Source organism: Aspergillus brunneoviolaceus (genome assembly GCF_003184695.1).
Source record: "Aspergillus brunneoviolaceus CBS 621.78 unplaced genomic scaffold BO95scaffold_3, whole genome shotgun sequence".
NCBI lineage: Eukaryota > Fungi > Ascomycota > Eurotiomycetes > Eurotiales > Aspergillaceae > Aspergillus > Aspergillus brunneoviolaceus.
This window is the reverse complement of record NW_020290733.1, coordinates 647,380-662,872: the sequence shown is the minus strand read 5'-3', so window position 1 is coordinate 662,872 and position 15,493 is coordinate 647,380. Positions and strand designations below refer to the sequence as shown.

At 54.4% G+C, this 15,493-nt stretch overlaps 5 protein-coding genes and 1 non-coding gene across 6 annotated transcripts; 4 read left to right on the top strand and 2 right to left on the bottom strand.

Moving 5' to 3' along the window:
• Positions 1-89: 89 nt before the first annotated feature.
• Positions 90-872, top strand: BO95DRAFT_351406 (glycosyltransferase family 32 protein; the record flags this gene model as incomplete). Its single annotated transcript, XM_025582080.1, has 1 exon — positions 90-872. The coding sequence occupies one exon, from the start codon at positions 90-92 to the stop codon at positions 870-872; it is 783 nt and encodes a 260-aa protein (XP_025447470.1).
• Positions 873-1,175: 303 nt separating this feature from the next.
• Positions 1,176-3,579, top strand: BO95DRAFT_470157 (putative ABC transporter). The gene is made up of 2 exons (XM_025589496.1): positions 1,176-1,951; positions 2,019-3,579. The coding sequence occupies exons 1-2, from the start codon at positions 1,231-1,233 to the stop codon at positions 3,533-3,535; spliced, it is 2,238 nt and encodes a 745-aa protein (XP_025447469.1). The 5' UTR covers positions 1,176-1,230; the 3' UTR covers positions 3,536-3,579.
• A 374-nt stretch (positions 3,580-3,953) lies between these two features.
• BO95DRAFT_470156 (putative rhamnosidase B) lies at positions 3,954-6,438 on the top strand (the record flags this gene model as incomplete). Its single annotated transcript, XM_025589495.1, has 2 exons — positions 3,954-4,340; positions 4,441-6,438. The coding sequence occupies 2 exons, from the start codon at positions 3,957-3,959 to the stop codon at positions 6,436-6,438; spliced, it is 2,382 nt and encodes a 793-aa protein (XP_025447468.1).
• Positions 6,439-6,934: 496 nt separating this feature from the next.
• BO95DRAFT_t18 lies at positions 6,935-7,006 on the bottom strand. The gene has a single exon. It is a non-coding gene; the product is annotated as a tRNA-Glu (tRNA).
• Positions 7,007-8,502: 1,496 nt separating this feature from the next.
• sidI (putative long-chain-fatty-acid-CoA ligase) lies at positions 8,503-10,579 on the bottom strand (the record flags this gene model as incomplete). Its single annotated transcript, XM_025582082.1, has 5 exons — positions 8,503-8,861; positions 8,933-9,262; positions 9,330-9,709; positions 9,810-10,107; positions 10,174-10,579. The coding sequence occupies 5 exons, from the start codon at positions 10,577-10,579 to the stop codon at positions 8,503-8,505; spliced, it is 1,773 nt and encodes a 590-aa protein (XP_025447467.1).
• Positions 10,580-12,920: 2,341 nt separating this feature from the next.
• On the top strand, positions 12,921-13,635 carry BO95DRAFT_117470 (UvrD/REP type DNA helicase). Its single transcript, XM_025580422.1, has one exon. It carries the CDS (start codon positions 13,044-13,046, stop codon positions 13,458-13,460), a length of 417 nt encoding a protein of 138 aa, XP_025447466.1. The 5' UTR covers positions 12,921-13,043; the 3' UTR covers positions 13,461-13,635.
• The last annotated feature ends 1,858 nt before the right edge of the window (positions 13,636-15,493 follow it).

The window sequence follows — 15,493 nt, the reverse complement described above, 5'->3', positions numbered from 1 at the left end:
AGCCAACGAGCGCCACTCAGCCCACCTGGACCACACTCCCGGTCTCAGCAGCGACTCTAATCCCCGCCCCAACTTCAACCGCCCTTCCTATGAAGCTGTGGCAGAAGTCAGGTCCCAAAGGCGTTTCTCCGGACATCCAGACCTATATCCAATCGTGGCATGAGCTCAACCCGTCCCTCCGGCACGAAATCCTTTCCGACGACGGTGCTCTCGCCTACGTCGAAGAGACCTTCCGGGACGACTGGCCCGAGGTGGCAGATCTCTATCAACAGATCCAGGTTCCGATCATCCGCGCCGATCTCCTTCGCTTGTTGATTCTCTACGCCGACGGGGGCATCTGGAGCGACCTGGATGTCACTTGCGAGGCGCCTATCGCGGAATGGATTCCCGACGTATTTGTCAAGGATGACGGCAACATCTGGGTGAAGGAGCAGGTCAACGTGGTAGTCGGACTAGAGTTTGACGGATGGCAGTTTGCCAGTTGGACGATGATGGCCAAACCCAGGCTGAATCACTTCGAGGCGGCGATCGAGTATGTGATGCACCAAATGGAGGGGATCGCACAATCGCACAATGTCTCGCTCTCCGGGGTGACGATGGAAATGATTCCCGACGTGGTGGACGCGAGTGGTCCGCAGGCCATCACCGTGGCGCTACTCCGGAGTCTCTCGCATACGCTGGGCGAGACGGTGGACCGGTCCAATATCACCAGCTTGCATGAGCCGAGACTGCTCGGGGACGTGCTAGTTTTGCCGCAGGCGGCATATGCAGCACTGCAGGGCGGGTACCCCCAGGACCAGGGCCCGTACCTGGTCTCGCATCATTATGCGGGTTCTTGGAAGAATGTCCAGGGAGGTGAACAACGGCGCTAAGCCCGCATTGGCCTTCGGTTTTGGTCTTTTTGTATCTTCTTCTTCTTCCTCTTCACTTGGTTTAACTTCCATGTAAATATTGAATCACATCTTTTCCTTCATAAAATGTACGGATATGATTTTCTATCTCACACATTAATATCTGGTGATACCTGAGTGGCAGCACGGGCCAATTCCAAGCGTGGCGGCCTGAGGCAATGGCACGAGTCAATGAACGTGACGTCACGTGACGTCACGTGCGGACCGGCAGTTCTCCTCCCCACCGAAACCGGCCGATCAGGGCGAAATCCAACCATGCGCTCAGATCGACTTGACTCTGCTTCAATTCCAGCATTGTTTCTTTGATACGTGCACCGTCATGCTCCGGCGGGCCTGCAGAATAAGGCCTCTCCGGTCAGTACCGCTCTCACAATCGATCCGCTTCTCATCCTCTCTCTCTCCGCCGCTGATCTCTATCAAGAACGCGACCTTTTACAAGAATGCTCCCACGCCGCAAGACAAAGCCCAACGCACAAACGCCCCCATATTCCGAGGCGTCGATTTTACCCTGCCGACCGAGCCTTTAGAGGAGGACAATTTTGAAGCTCAGACTTGGGCCATAGTCGGGCGCTCTGACAAGACACAGTTCCTCGAGATCCTCGGCGGCAAATACATACCTGACCCCCCTAACGGGCGGAGTTACCCGTACCTTCTCAGCGATGAGATCGCCCGGCGCAACCCCCGAGCGCGATTCCCACAGAATGCGATCAGATACCTTGGGTTTAGTGGGGAAGGCTCCGGAGCCAATGGGGGCACGCGGGGCGCCTATCTGAGTGCTCGGTATGAGAGCCTGCGAGAGGAGACGGACTGGACAGTGCGCCAGTTTCTCCGCGGCCAGACCTCGTTGAACCCGCTCCCGGAGGAGCGTGGTGGTACCGTTGATGACGAGGAGCTGCTCGCCCGGGTCATCGACGATCTGCGGCTGGATGAGCTTCTGGACATGCCGGTGGCCAACTTGAGCAACGGTCAAATGCGACGAGCCCGGGTCGCCAAAGCCCTGCTCCACAAGCCGGAAGTGCTACTTCTTGACGATCCTTTCAGTAAGTCTGCTTCCTGGCCCATGTTCCCCGGTGCCGAATCACCCACTGATTCACAAATCGCCTCCAGTGGGCCTTGATCCTGAATCCACCACAAGGATGTCGGAACTCCTCCGCCGCCTCGCCCGCAAAGCAGAACCGCGGTTGATTCTCGCCTTCCGCCCGCAAGACCCGTTGCCAGACTGGATCAGTCATCTTGTCATACTCGGTGACGGCCACGCCGCGATATACGCGGGGCGTCGCACACTTGCACAGCAATTGACTACTGTATGGTCATACTTTGCTCAGTCCCGCCGCTTCGGCACGCATCTCATTCATGCCCTTCCACCGTATGAGAAGGATGTCATGGACAGCTACAAGAAGCTGAACAAAAACACCGAAGGAGGCTACCATAGGGGTTTAGTGAAATCGTCATTGAGCGTGACCCGAGAATACATGCAGGAGTTTTTGAGGGGCTTTGCGCCATCTTCTCTGTCCGAAGGCTCCGCGCCACCCAAGCTCCATCCGCCCCGGGGCGGCGAGCCCTTGATCGAAATGGAAGGGGTTCGCGTGCAGTATGGAGACAAGGCGGTCCTGGGCAAATGGTCGCAGTCTGTTGACGGCGAGTCGAAAGAGGGTCTCCACTGGACGGTGCGTCGCGGCCAGCGCTGGGCCATCCTCGGCGCCAACGGATCGGGCAAAACGACGCTGCTCTCGCTTATCACCTCCGACCATCCTCAGACTTATGCGCTTCCCGTCCGTCTTTTCGGCCGCTCACGTCTCCCTGAAGAGGGCAAACCGGGCATCTCCATCTTTGAGGTTCAGCGGCGCATCGGTCACTCCTCGCCCGAAGTCCACGCTTTCTTTCCCCGTCAGCTAACCCTGCGTGAAGCCATCGAATCCGGCTTTGCTGAGACCTTTCTGTCGCGGCCGAAGATGAACTTTGAGCGCGATCTGGACGTGGAAGCCATCCTGGAGCATTTCAAGCCTGAACTCGGCGCTGCCCTCGCGCTCCCACGCAATACTCCAGGTCGCAGAAAAGGGGTCATTACGGCAACCACCGGCAAGATGTTCCCGTTACACAAAACTCACCACTTCAGAAAGGAGTTTCATCCCCCTGGCGTTGAGATGGAATGGGCCGACACGGCCACATTTGGGCAGTTACCTGTCGACATTCAGAGGCTTGTTCTTTTCCTGCGCGCTCTGATTCATCGACCTGATATCGTCATTCTCGATGAGCCATTCTCCGGAATGTCCATCGGTCTACGCGACAAGTGCATTGACTTCCTTGAAAATGGGCTTGGCCCGGAGTCTCGCTTCGGCGGTCTCTCTGATGAGCAGGCCCTCATCATGGTTAGCCATCTCCGTGAGGAGATCCCAGACAGCATGCGCTACTACATGCGTCTGCCGTCGGGAGAGCAGGAAGGCACCTTCCGCTTCGGCCCGCTCCAGTCGCAGAGCTCCTTGCGTAGTCCCAAGGTTTGGAACATGCTGTGGGCGCCGCCGGAGACCTACAACAAGAGGTCCACCCCAGCTGATCCGACGGAGGTTCCGGAAGGGGAGGCGGTACGGGAGGACTACAACCGGTACGATTGGCGATCCGTCTAGAAGCTCGAAGAGTTAGACTTTTGTATAAAACCACATAAAACCACATCTGAGGGGGGGGAGGGGGGGTAGATTGATTGGATTTAGCGGATGCTTAGATGTATTATTACGCTTGACATAGAATGCACAATGCGCAACATGAACATAGATCTCAGCCTCTCATTACGTAGAGTCTTCTGCACACAAAACTATACCTAGTAGTACCTAACCCAGTACATACCCCGCCAATTGAGGGCTGGTCAGAAAGCCGGAATAGCCGAGTGCGGGGGGATCATCCGGGGTAATGGTTGACCGAGCGGGTTATCCGAGCTCCCCACGGCTGTTCCTTAAATCCAATCAACTTTCCATCCTTGTCCAACTCCCACCTCTCCCTCACAATCATGTATAGAACCTCTGAGGTGCAACACCACTACCACCAGCAGGAATGACCAGCACGAATTGGGCCCTGTCCGCTCCATGGATCTGGGTCCCGCACTACCTGGAAGAGGACAACCGGCCCGGACGATACTTTCTTTTCCGCAAAACATATCAATGGTCTGGAACCGCTCGCAGTGACCAAGAATGCCTCGTGCACGTCTCCGCCGACAGTCGCTATCGCCTGTTCGTCAACGGGCGCAGCGTGAGCTTCGGCCCCTGCAAATCGCATCCCGGCAAGTGGTACTATGAGACGGTGGACATTCGCCCGTACCTCGTCGCCGGCGCGAATGTGATCAGTGCCCGGGTCCTACGCTACTCGAGTATCGTGGCCGGCTCTTCCTCGATCGTCAGCTCGCCGTTGCCGGGATTCATGCTGTATTCGACGGATGAGGTGGGTTGGTTGCTGTGCGGGGGTTCCGTTGCCTGCGTTGCTTCTGTTGCTTTTTCCTGCACGGCCACAAGCACACTTTGCTGATGTGAGGAGCTTATAGGATGTCCCGATCTCCAGCGATGTGTCGTGGAGATGCCGGGAGCAAAGGTCTGTGCAGATCGTTCCGCACGCGGAGTGGAATTTCCTGCTGGGACCGCCGTTCATGGCGAACAATGAGCGTGTCGAGGAGGATCCGGCCCTGCGTGGTTGGCAGGACGCTGGATACGATGACTCTGCATGGGAGTCTGCTGTCGTGCAGTCCAACGCGGTCAAAATGATGCCCATCGTGAGCCATTGGCAGCTTAGCCCGCGGCCGATCCCTCCGCTGCCGGAGATACCGTGCGGTTTCGATGGAGTCGCCAAGTCTTCTGGTGCAGTTCCAGCGGAGGACTGGCAGGCGCTCGTATCCAGTGGTCAACCTGTAGTTATACCGGCGGGTGAGAGCGCAACGGTCGACTTGACCGTGGACAGCCTCATGACTGCTTTCATCAACCTGTCGTTCAGTGGAGGGTCAGGCGCACATATCACAATGCTGTATGCGGAGTGCTACGAGAAGGATCTCGGGGTGGACACCGCTCCTTTCCCCATGCCACGAACCAAAGCCAACCGCGCGGACGTCAGCGGTCGGCTCTACGGGCCTAGGGACTATTACACTGTCACGGCTGGCCAGGAGACGCACTCGTTCGAGCCATTCTGGTTCCGCTGTTTCCGCTACGTGCAGATCGAGATCACCACCGCCGACCAGCCTTTGACGCTGGACCGGATATCCCTGCGAGAGACATCGTACCCACTGGACATCAAGACGAAGATCCAAGCAGGCGACGAACTCACCAAGATTTGGGACATAAGTCTGCACACGCTCAAGAACTGCCGCCACGAAACCTTCGAGGACTGTCCATTCTACGAGCAGAACCAGTTCGCATCCGACTCGCGGCTCCAGATGCTCTTCAACTACCAGCTCTCGCCGGACGACCGCTTAGCCCGGAAGACCATGGAGGAGTTCCACGCCAGCCGCACCGCCGACGGCCTCATCATCGCCCAGTACCCCACGGGCCTCCCGCTCAAGCAGATCCCGCAGTTTTCCCTCTACTTCATCCTGATGGTGCACGACCACATGCGGTACTTCGGCGACCAGACCCTCGTCCGCCGGTACTTGGGTACAGTCGACAGCATCCTGAACCACTTCGACCAACGCCTCGACAGCCGGGGGCTGGTGGGCCAGTTCGAGCCAAACACCTGGCCCTTCGTCGACTGGGTCAAGGAATGGTTCGTGCCCGGCCAGATCTTCCAGTCGTGCATGCCGCCCGCCTACCACTCCCACAGCGCCCGCGCCGCAACCATCAACAGCCTCCTCTACGCAATGACCCTCCTCCACGCCGCCGACCTCTGCATTTTTGCAGGACGCAACGACACCGCCACCGAATACCGCGCCCGCGCCGATGCCCTCCGCCGCGCCGTGAACCAGCACTGCAAGGGTCGGGACGGGCTATACACAGACGGCCCCGGCGTGGAGCAATACAGCCAACACACGCAGATCTTCGCCATCCTATCGGAGACCGTCACGGGCGACGCAGCGACGAGCCTCATGCGCCGGTGCGTTGAGGAGTCCCCCCTCCTCCCGCAGTGCTCCTACGCGATGAAGTTCTACGTCTTCCGCGCCGCCGAGAAGGCCGGCGTCTACGCGGAGGTGTTCCACCGCCTGCTCGAGCCGTGGCGCGCCATGATGGCCGAGAATCTGACGACTTGGGCCGAGGACGACGTCAACGCGCGCAGTGACTGTCACGGCTGGAGTGCCTGTCCGGTCAACGAGCTGGTCACGCAGGTCTTTGGCGTGACGCCGGGGTTGGCGGGGGCTCCGAGGATCCGGATCGAGCCGCGGCGGGAGCTGGTGGAGCGGGCGGAGGGGTGGTTGTGGACTCCTGCCGGGGAGGTGAAGGTGAGCTGGGGGACGGATGGGCCGGTGGAGGTTGAGGCGATGGCGTCGGTCACTGTTGAGTTTGTTGCCGGGGGAAGGACGGAGGTTGTTGAGTTGGAGCCGGGGAAGACGGTTAGGGTTTAGGGAGGAGTCCGACTCGGGAGGCTGTATGTGCTTTTTGGTAGTGGTGATTATAGACCTTGTAGATTTTACACATACACAGTGTTGCTTTGAGAAGTCATTGTATACCAGGGTTGCATGGATGATAACATCCACCGTGCACCTGCAAGATCTGTACGGTACCATTTAAGTATTCCCGTATAATCCAGCGGGTGGGATCAACCAAACCACCCTTGATTGGCTAGAGATCACGAAGTTCAACCCAAGTCCTCAAGATCTTCAACCCAGACCCAAGCCCCAAGCCCAAGCAAACAAGGTACTGTACAAACGTGGTGCCGGTCCGGCGACGCACCACGACACGAAAAGGGAAGGCGCGACCACGGCCCGTGGCCGGAACCACCTGCCGAGGAATGCTGCATCACTCCTCAAAACTCTAATTTCCATTAGGATAGATAAGAATAAGATCTCCATCCTCGCCAGGCGAGTCGCGGGCAAAAGCGAAGCACACCAAAAAATCGAACTCCGATAGGGGGAATCGAACCCCCGGCTGCCGTGTGAGAGACGGCGATGTTAGCCACTACACCATATCGGATGATTGTTGAAATCGGGTGGAGTTTTGGCTATGGTTAGAATTAGTATGGCTATGTGAGCGGAAGAAGGAGAGAGGCCGGGTTTCTCGGGTCGGGTGCGCATCGGATGAGTGGTTGTATGGGTTGGGTTCTATGCAAGGGGCGGCGTATTCTACTGCTTCTTGATGTGGTCGAGCTGGGAGGTGGTATTATGTAAGTTGTGACTGGATAAGATTATGCAGTGTGGTTCTGGTGTTCAATGAGGAATAAAGATGGAAGATGGATCGGTAGACTGGACGATAACTTAGAAGTAACTTATGTGTTCCTTGAAAGGGTAATCTAGCTTAGGGTATTACTAGTTTTGAATTGGCCGACAATACTAGACCTATTGTTGATGAAACTAAGTCAAGTCAAGCTAAGCCTGTCTACAATGCAAAAGGTGGATATCTTTCAATCTCATCCAGGGATTGCACTGCATTGTACAGTATCCAAAGCAGAGCCAGTCCGCTTATTTATAGACTGTAAGCAGTCTCATACTATATCCTGCACGTATCATCAATACAGAACGTGCATTACAGTGCACAATTACCCTTCCTTGAACCTCAATACAGATACATACATACAATCTCACCAGTGTTGTATATACAATACAATACTCAGACCCAGCGCAATCCCCACCAGTAACAAAACTAGCCCAAACGGCCTCCCAAAATATCCACCCACCCAGAAAGAAAAAAGAAGCCACTCACTGCCCACAAGAGCACGCCCACACACACACACCCATGGACAAGAAATCCTACGAAATTGACTCACTATCGTGCCAGCCACCCTTCCTTCCCTCTTTTCCCCTCTATTCTCCCCCCACTCCATCCAACGCGCAAGTGGATTGATTAATCCTTAACCGCTGTAGCCCGTCACTGCACCAATGCCTTTTACCCGGCGGGAATTGGCTAACTCTCTGGATGAGATTCTATGTAGCTGCGAAGAAACGGGCGATGGGGATGATTGGTTTTACTCTCCAGGGGAGTTCTCGAGTGGTAGAAGTGACAAAACTCTTGCCGTGCGAGGCTGCCGAGAAGTGGATCCCTTTTTCCTCGGGTCTTTTTTGTGCATTTTTCTTCTGTGTTCTGGCGGCGCATGGCAGCGCGGGCAGGCAGGGCCATGGTTGTGGGAGTGGATGCCCACCGTCTGCCGGGTCGACCACGGGGCGCGGACTTTTATCCAATCAGATTAGATGATCATATCATCTAATCAGATCAGATGGAGTGACACCACATCTGATCCGTTTGGGTTCCGAGGTTGGAATCTTCCTCTTGGGTGCTCGATGACGCTGTTGTTTTCGAACAAGTCTTTCACTTTTACAATGTTCTTCAAGCTTCGCTGTATAGCGTTTCCCGAACACTGACAATAATTCACTAGGCATAAGACAATTCTACTGAAGACATTTTATAAAGAAAAGAAAAGGGTATTATCATATTTTAAACCAGAAACAAAAATCCAAATCTATCCCACCCCAGACTCAAGCCGTAGCTGCAGCTGTAGCTTGCCCGCGCTGCTCCAACACCTGAGCAGCGACCTTGCGCAAGTCGACCTTGCGCACCTTGCCGCTCCCCGTTACGGGGACGGTGCGGTCGATGCCCTCCTCGCCGAACACAAACACGTGCTGCGGGGCCTTGTGCCACCCAAGCGTCTCGCGGGTCCAGTTGCGCAGCTCGTCGACCGACGGCCGCTGGACCTCGTGGCCGGCGGCGATCGCGATGAAGGCGCCCACCACCTCGCCGTACTTCTGGTCGGGGACGCCGATGACGGAGGCGAGCTCGATGGCCGGGTGGGCGGCGAGCCTTTCCTCGATCTCGAGGGGGTAGATGTTCTCTCCGCCTGTTCCCGCAACATTAGTCGTTTGATGGTCTGATATAGTAACAGTGACGAAGAGGGGGTCGGTCACGTACCGCGGATGATAATGTCCTTGAAGCGACCGGTGATCGTGCAGTAACCTTCCGGTGTGAAGATGGCCTCGTCGCCCGTCTTCAACCAGGTCGTGCCCTCCGCATCCGTGGTGAGAGTCTCCGCCGTCTTATCCGGGTTGTTCCAGTAGCCCTTGGTCAACTGGTACCCGGCGATGCAGAGCTCCCCGCGCTGACCAACAGGGACGATGTTGCCTTCGGCATCGATGATCTTGGCCCGGGCATGAGGCATGACCTTGCCTACTGTCTTCAGTCGGGTCTCGATGGTATCCGTGGTGAGCGCGTTGAAACATGTGGGAGACGCTTCGGTGAGACCTGTTCAGAGTAGGAGACACATCAATCAACTGTCTAATTGGATATCTCCCAGAGCTTCAGCGCTTACCGTAGCTGCTGGTGTACTGTGTCATGTTCAGCTCCTCAAAGAGTCGCTTCATCAGGGGCCGAGGGACTGGTGCTCCAGCAATGATTCCAGTGCGGAGATTGCGGGTGTCGAATTCGGGGGGCTTGGGGAGGGCCAGGATAGCCTCGAACATCGTGGGGACTCCGTGCAACGCGGTGCACTTCTCGTCGGAGATGGCGTGGAGAACAGCCTTAGGGTCAAAGGTTTCGCTGGGGAAGACGATCTTGGATCCATGGGTCACAACAGCCAGCATGCCCAGAACCAGGCCGAAGCAGTGGAACAGAGGCGGGGGGCAGCAGAGGACGTCGAAGGAGGTCAGGTCCATACGGTCGCCGATGAAGCGCGAGTTGTTGACGAGGTTACTATCAGACGCAGCTTCGGTCAGTCAAGATGCTCGCCAGCAGATTGATGTAGGTGAGTGTGCATGTCTTGCATCACCCCCATCTAGCTTTGAATACTTACTGATGTGTGAGCATAGCAGCCTTGGGGTTTCCCGTCGAGCCACTGGTGAATTGGAGATTGCAGACATCGGCGGGGCTCAATTCCATTTCGCGGTTGGGTAAGGCGGAGCTGGGGAGCGATGATCCGCGGTGTATCACGTCGTTGTAAGTGCTGAAGTTTTGGTACTCTCCCCGCAGAATGACAATCTCCTCCAGTGCGACGGAGTTGCCGGCTTGCTTGGGCTTGGGACCCATCTTTTCCAAAACCTCTTCCAGGGAGTGACGGCCAATACGAGGGGTCATAAACAACACACGAACGTCTGAAGGAAGACAGGGCTTAAGTCAGCCATTGCTGCTGTCAATTAAGCAAGCGGATAGCAACGAACCTGTATGATCAAGAGCATAGTAGAGCTCGGAAGGAGTGTACGTATTGTTCAACACCACCAGGATGGCTCCGACGCGCGCCGCGGCGAAGAAGACTGCGATGTACTGCTCGCAATTGCCGGCCATGATACCGATACGGTCGCCCTTCTGGATTCCCATCGCCAGCAGGCCCCGAGCCAGCCGGTCCGCCTCATCGTTCAGGTTGGTATACGTCCAGCGAGCTCCCGTCCAGGGAAAGACCAAGCATTCGTAGTCGCCATAGTGAAGGCTCTGGAGCGTCAGCAGCTCACCCAAAGTGATATCGAGCAAAGCCGGCTCTGTGGGACCCTGCACGATTGAGAGTTGCTGAGTCGTCCGAGGGGACTGGAAGTGAGACAAAGTCTGCTGGAGGCGCCGTACGGTAGCCATTGTGACGGAAAGTGATGGATGAGGAAACTAACGGACAGGGCAAGACACAAACAAAGGAGCCAGCCGCCGGGGGTCCTGGGATCTTATCAGATTAGAAAAAATCTATCCGGTCAAGCCCGGGGGAGAAGAGAGGGGCTTCAATTTCATCATTGTCTCAAACCGGTCGCGGAATCCACTTTGCATTATCACTCCAATGGGGCGTCGTGAACGCCTCGTCGCCGACGAATGGATCTTTGGACTCGAGCGATTCTTGGCTGCGGACTGGAGTGGCCAGTCCACCATTGGACCGAGATGATATTAAACCCAGTCGCATCCCCACATCGGTCGTCGGACTGAATTCTGCAGATGTGCGGTTTGCAGGAAGAGAGGCAACCCGGGAAGACCCAGAACCTGACCCGACTCCACCTTTGACGTTCTTGCCCGAAGTGCCTAGAAGAAGTATCGGAATGATGTCGGAGATAGCAGGAGACTGGGTGATTGATGAGGGGGAAGAGAAAAGATGGAAAGAAAAATAGATCAAGTACCCCCTCCCGGCTGGGCCATGGCTTCCAAGGTTTACCCCTCCTCGACACTGCCGTATCAAACCCCTGGTATGTAATTTACCGGATCAGATAACGCTCGGTACAGCAGAACCAAGGTTACATTATGACTGTAATCTGTCAGATTGGCAGTACAGTACGTCACCTGTATCGTACAGGCTGCTTCATACTTCGCCCCAATACTAGGGGCACCCCTGCTTATAGCACAAACAGAAGCTGGGGCAAGTATTAAATTACTGCCCATTACCCAAAAGACTTACTATCCAGAGAGATGTCCCGAGAAATATCCCACGTATCCAGCCCTCATGTCATGTATGCCATGCCTGCAGACGTTGCTCATGAGTGACTGAACTAAATTGATAAGAGGTCATTACAACCAAACCATGTATTCAGATTATCAGACAGGATATGACAAAACAAGTAATACCATTTCATTACAGTTCAAACGAAAAGTCACCACATGCCATTATGTCCCGAGACGCAGGCATAGCTGTCTCATATGCAATGCAACCGCACAGGCCACCATGCAGAACAAAACGTGGATCAAATAGTTGCAACTGTAGGCCAAAGGAAAAGTCTCTCATTCCAGTCAAACTCCATACATGCAAGGATTATACTAGGCTGATGGACGGCGTCACCCGATTTTGCCTATCTTGGTTACCTTGCCGACTGCAGTCTGCGATCCTGGTAGAATTCTCGGAATTATCCATCTGGATCATGCCTGACAGGCCATCTGGTAAATGTACGTCTCGAGAAGTAGGCCTTGCGCTCGAAACCCTCGGAAGTATCTGTGCTGCCTCGGCTAAAGCTACAGCACAGTGAACCTGGATTACTGTTGTTCGGGCTAGTTCGAGTCATGTAAGGTTGTGGACTATGTTGTTTCCATTGTACCGTCACAATCTGAATTGAGATCAAAGAGGGAATGGACTTCCGAATAATGGTAACTACGAGAGACGAAGGTATACACAATATCAACACTTGGGTATTCTAGTCACTGGAATCTGCTCTCAAATGAAAAGGGCTTCTGGTGTACGGGAAGCATTAGGAAAATTCGATCTGTTCCATCGGGAAAAGTACCAGAAGATCGTTAAAAAAACAGAGTAATGACAGCAATATCTCCCTGCCTAGGCGAGATGGGTAAATATGAAGCTTGCCTTGACTCCAGCCTGTCAAGGCGAGACCCGCTTGGCTAGATGAAATAAGTAATCACTCTCGGCGGCTATTGAGCTGAGGAACTTAGCAAGCGTGATTGTCATTAGTCAAGGATGAAGGAGGGAGAACCCAGCGGGGCGTTTCAACTCGAATAAAGCATGGAACTTAGGGAGAACAGGAAATAAATTAGGCAGTCCTCCTTTCTGCTGAACACATTCTGTCGCAGATCTAATCTAATGATCTAATCTGATAAGCCAAGTGGCTCTACAAAGATGAGTTTGGACGAGTAAAACCACTATAAGATAGCCTACTGGGACGTGGCCTGTTGTGATGTGCAACACTAGTCTCGGCGTATGCCTTTTAATGAGAGTATAGTGAAGCTTTGGTAAAGTCTTGGCGAAGCCTTATCAAGTCAAAATAGGAATTCCTGGAATCCGCAAAACATATAATTGTGAACTTGCCAGAAGGTCATAGAAACCCGCAACAGCTGGAAGCAAAACCTCACAATTTGAGTTTTGTCAAATACTTTCAGGTCAAGTACACCATCTCCGCCACATTCTGATTTTCTTAGACCATATTTCAAGAGTGGTTTGATGAGGCTACACAACAAAACCGTCAAGATGGAGAGCGTTGTTGATTCACGTGACGATATCTTCCAGCTGCATGTGTCACATGACAGCGCGTTTTCTTCGCGTCACCAGAAAACAACATCTACCTCATCATACCCAAATCGTTATCTTATCGATGATACAGCAACTCATGGGTGATCAGCAATGGACTGTATCCTAGATGGTCTCAATTCCTCCCAGTCCACTGCTGTGACATCCCCGGCTTCTATCTTGCAGGTCCTCGCGCCACCGGGTTCGGGCAAGACAAAGACCCTGACGGCGCGCGTCGCGTACCTTCTGGCGCATCACAATTACCGCCCTCAAGATGTCATCTGTTGCACATTCACTATCAAAGCCAGCCGGGAGATGCGAGAGAGGCTGACCAAGTTGATTGGTGAGGACTTACAGAAAAGACTGCTCCTGGGAACCTTCCATTCGATCTGCCGGCGGTATCTCGTAATCTACGGCCACTTGATCGGATTGAAGAAAGGCTTCGGGATCGCCGACTCCGGTGACAGTACGTCTATCATCAAAGTGGGTCAAGCCTCTTTCTTGTTGATCTTTGCGCGACCGTCTTCATAGTCAAGCTATATTGACTTGTGACAATTGGCAGAAAATTATCAAGCGGCTGCGCGTCAGTATCGAGCCTGGAGCTGCTAGAGGACGGATTTCTCGCCAAAAGGCTCAGGGAGTCGGTCCAGATGAGGTTGCAGCAAGGATACAGACAAAGAACAAGACCACGGAGCAATGGGACTTCGTCCAGGTCTACCGCGAGTATGAAAGGCACCTGGCGGAGTCGAATCTGCTGGACTACGACGACCTGCTTGTGCGATGCGCCGACCTCCTGAGACAGCATCCGAAATGTGTTTCGAATATCCAAGCCGTCCTGGTAGACGAATTCCAGGACACCAACCTCATTCAGTATGAGCTCATGAATCTCTTTGCATCCCAGAACAAGCGCATCACCATCGTCGGCGACCCGGATCAAAGCATCTATGGGTTCCGCTCCGCAGAGATCAAGAATTTGGCACGCATGCAGAAACTATACCGCGACACATCCGTTGTCTTACTAGAGAACAACTATCGGTCGTCTGGGTCTATCCTGAATTCGGCACAGGATGTCATCGAGCAAGACACCTCCAGACCAGCGAAGAAGCTGCAGCCAACACACAGCGTGGGAACCATGCCTGTGCTGCGGAAACTGGTAGATGCCGAAGCTGAGGCGCGATGGATCGTGCTCGAGATTAAACGTTGTATCGGGACGACAGGCAAGCTCCTCAATTACTCCGACTTTGCCGTGTTGCTTAGGACGGCGGCTCTTTCTCGACGTATCGAGTCAGCAATGGGAAAAAATGGAATTCCGTACCGGATGGTTGGAGGCTCGAAATTCTTTGACCGAGTCGAGATCAAGCTGCTTCTGGACTACCTCCGGGTCATCAGTCATCCGCAGAACAGTGAAGCCCTTACCCGTGTCATCAATACGCCGTCTAGAAGAATCGGAGAAGAGACAATCAAGGCGCTCACCACCGGCGCCGAGAAAGCGAAATTGCCACTCTGGGACTATATCAAGGGTGTCGCGCAAGGCCACCGGTCAGCCGATTGCACTCTTTCAAAGCTCACTAATCAGGGCCTTTGCACATTTGTTGGAATTATCGAATCTGCTCGGAAGAAGCTCAGTGACACCACTGATAGTTCATCGCCACGGATCCTCCTTGACCACGTGATTAAGAAACTAAATTTTCGAGAGTATCTCAAAACCTTGCACGGATCTAATGAGGAAAACCGGTGGGCCAATGTGGAGGAGCTGCTGACACAGGCAGACGATACATCTGGCTCAGACGCCCAAAATCCCGAAACCGAAAGTCTCCCGGTGATAGAGGGCCTTGAGCAGCAACAGGCGCACCCCGGGGAAGAAGCATTGTCTCGGTTTCTCGCGAATGTGGCGCTGTCCAGCGAGGTCACACTGCAAGAGGAAGGCTCGGAAGCGGATGTCTCAAACGAGAAAGTCACGATCTCGACCATCCATGCGGCAAAGGGACTCGAATGGCCCGTCGTCTTTGTTCCCGCCGTGTACAATGGCAGCATCCCCCACTCACGCGCCGAAGACTCCGACGAAGAACGGAGGCTTCTCTACGTAGCAATGACCCGAGCGCAAGCACTGCTCTACTTGAGCCAGCCCCTCGAACAGTCGCAGGGAGGCGAGATGACCAAATTGTCCAATTTCCTTCCGGAGGAAGTAGTCGGCAATAGGTTTCGCTTGGTCGGCCCTGTCTTCAGCGACGATGTCGTTCATGGGATCGCAGACATCCTCTATCGACCTAAACCGGAGGAAGTAGCAATACAAGAAGCCCAAAGCACACTTACATCATTGTTTGATGACCGGTGGACGAAGGAAGGATACGAGCAAGTCGATCCTTCGCTTCAATATGGTGTTCGGAGAGCAATGGTCGAGGGGCCGTACTCGAAGAGAAAGCGGTTTGACCAGCCGCAAACTGCTGAAACTGACACATGGCTTCCTACTCCATCCCTAGGATTCTCATCAGCCCGAAATTACATCGCGGCAAGCAATGCCGTGGTCGAGGATTCAGCCACCGCAAAACCCGGTGCCAAAAGGA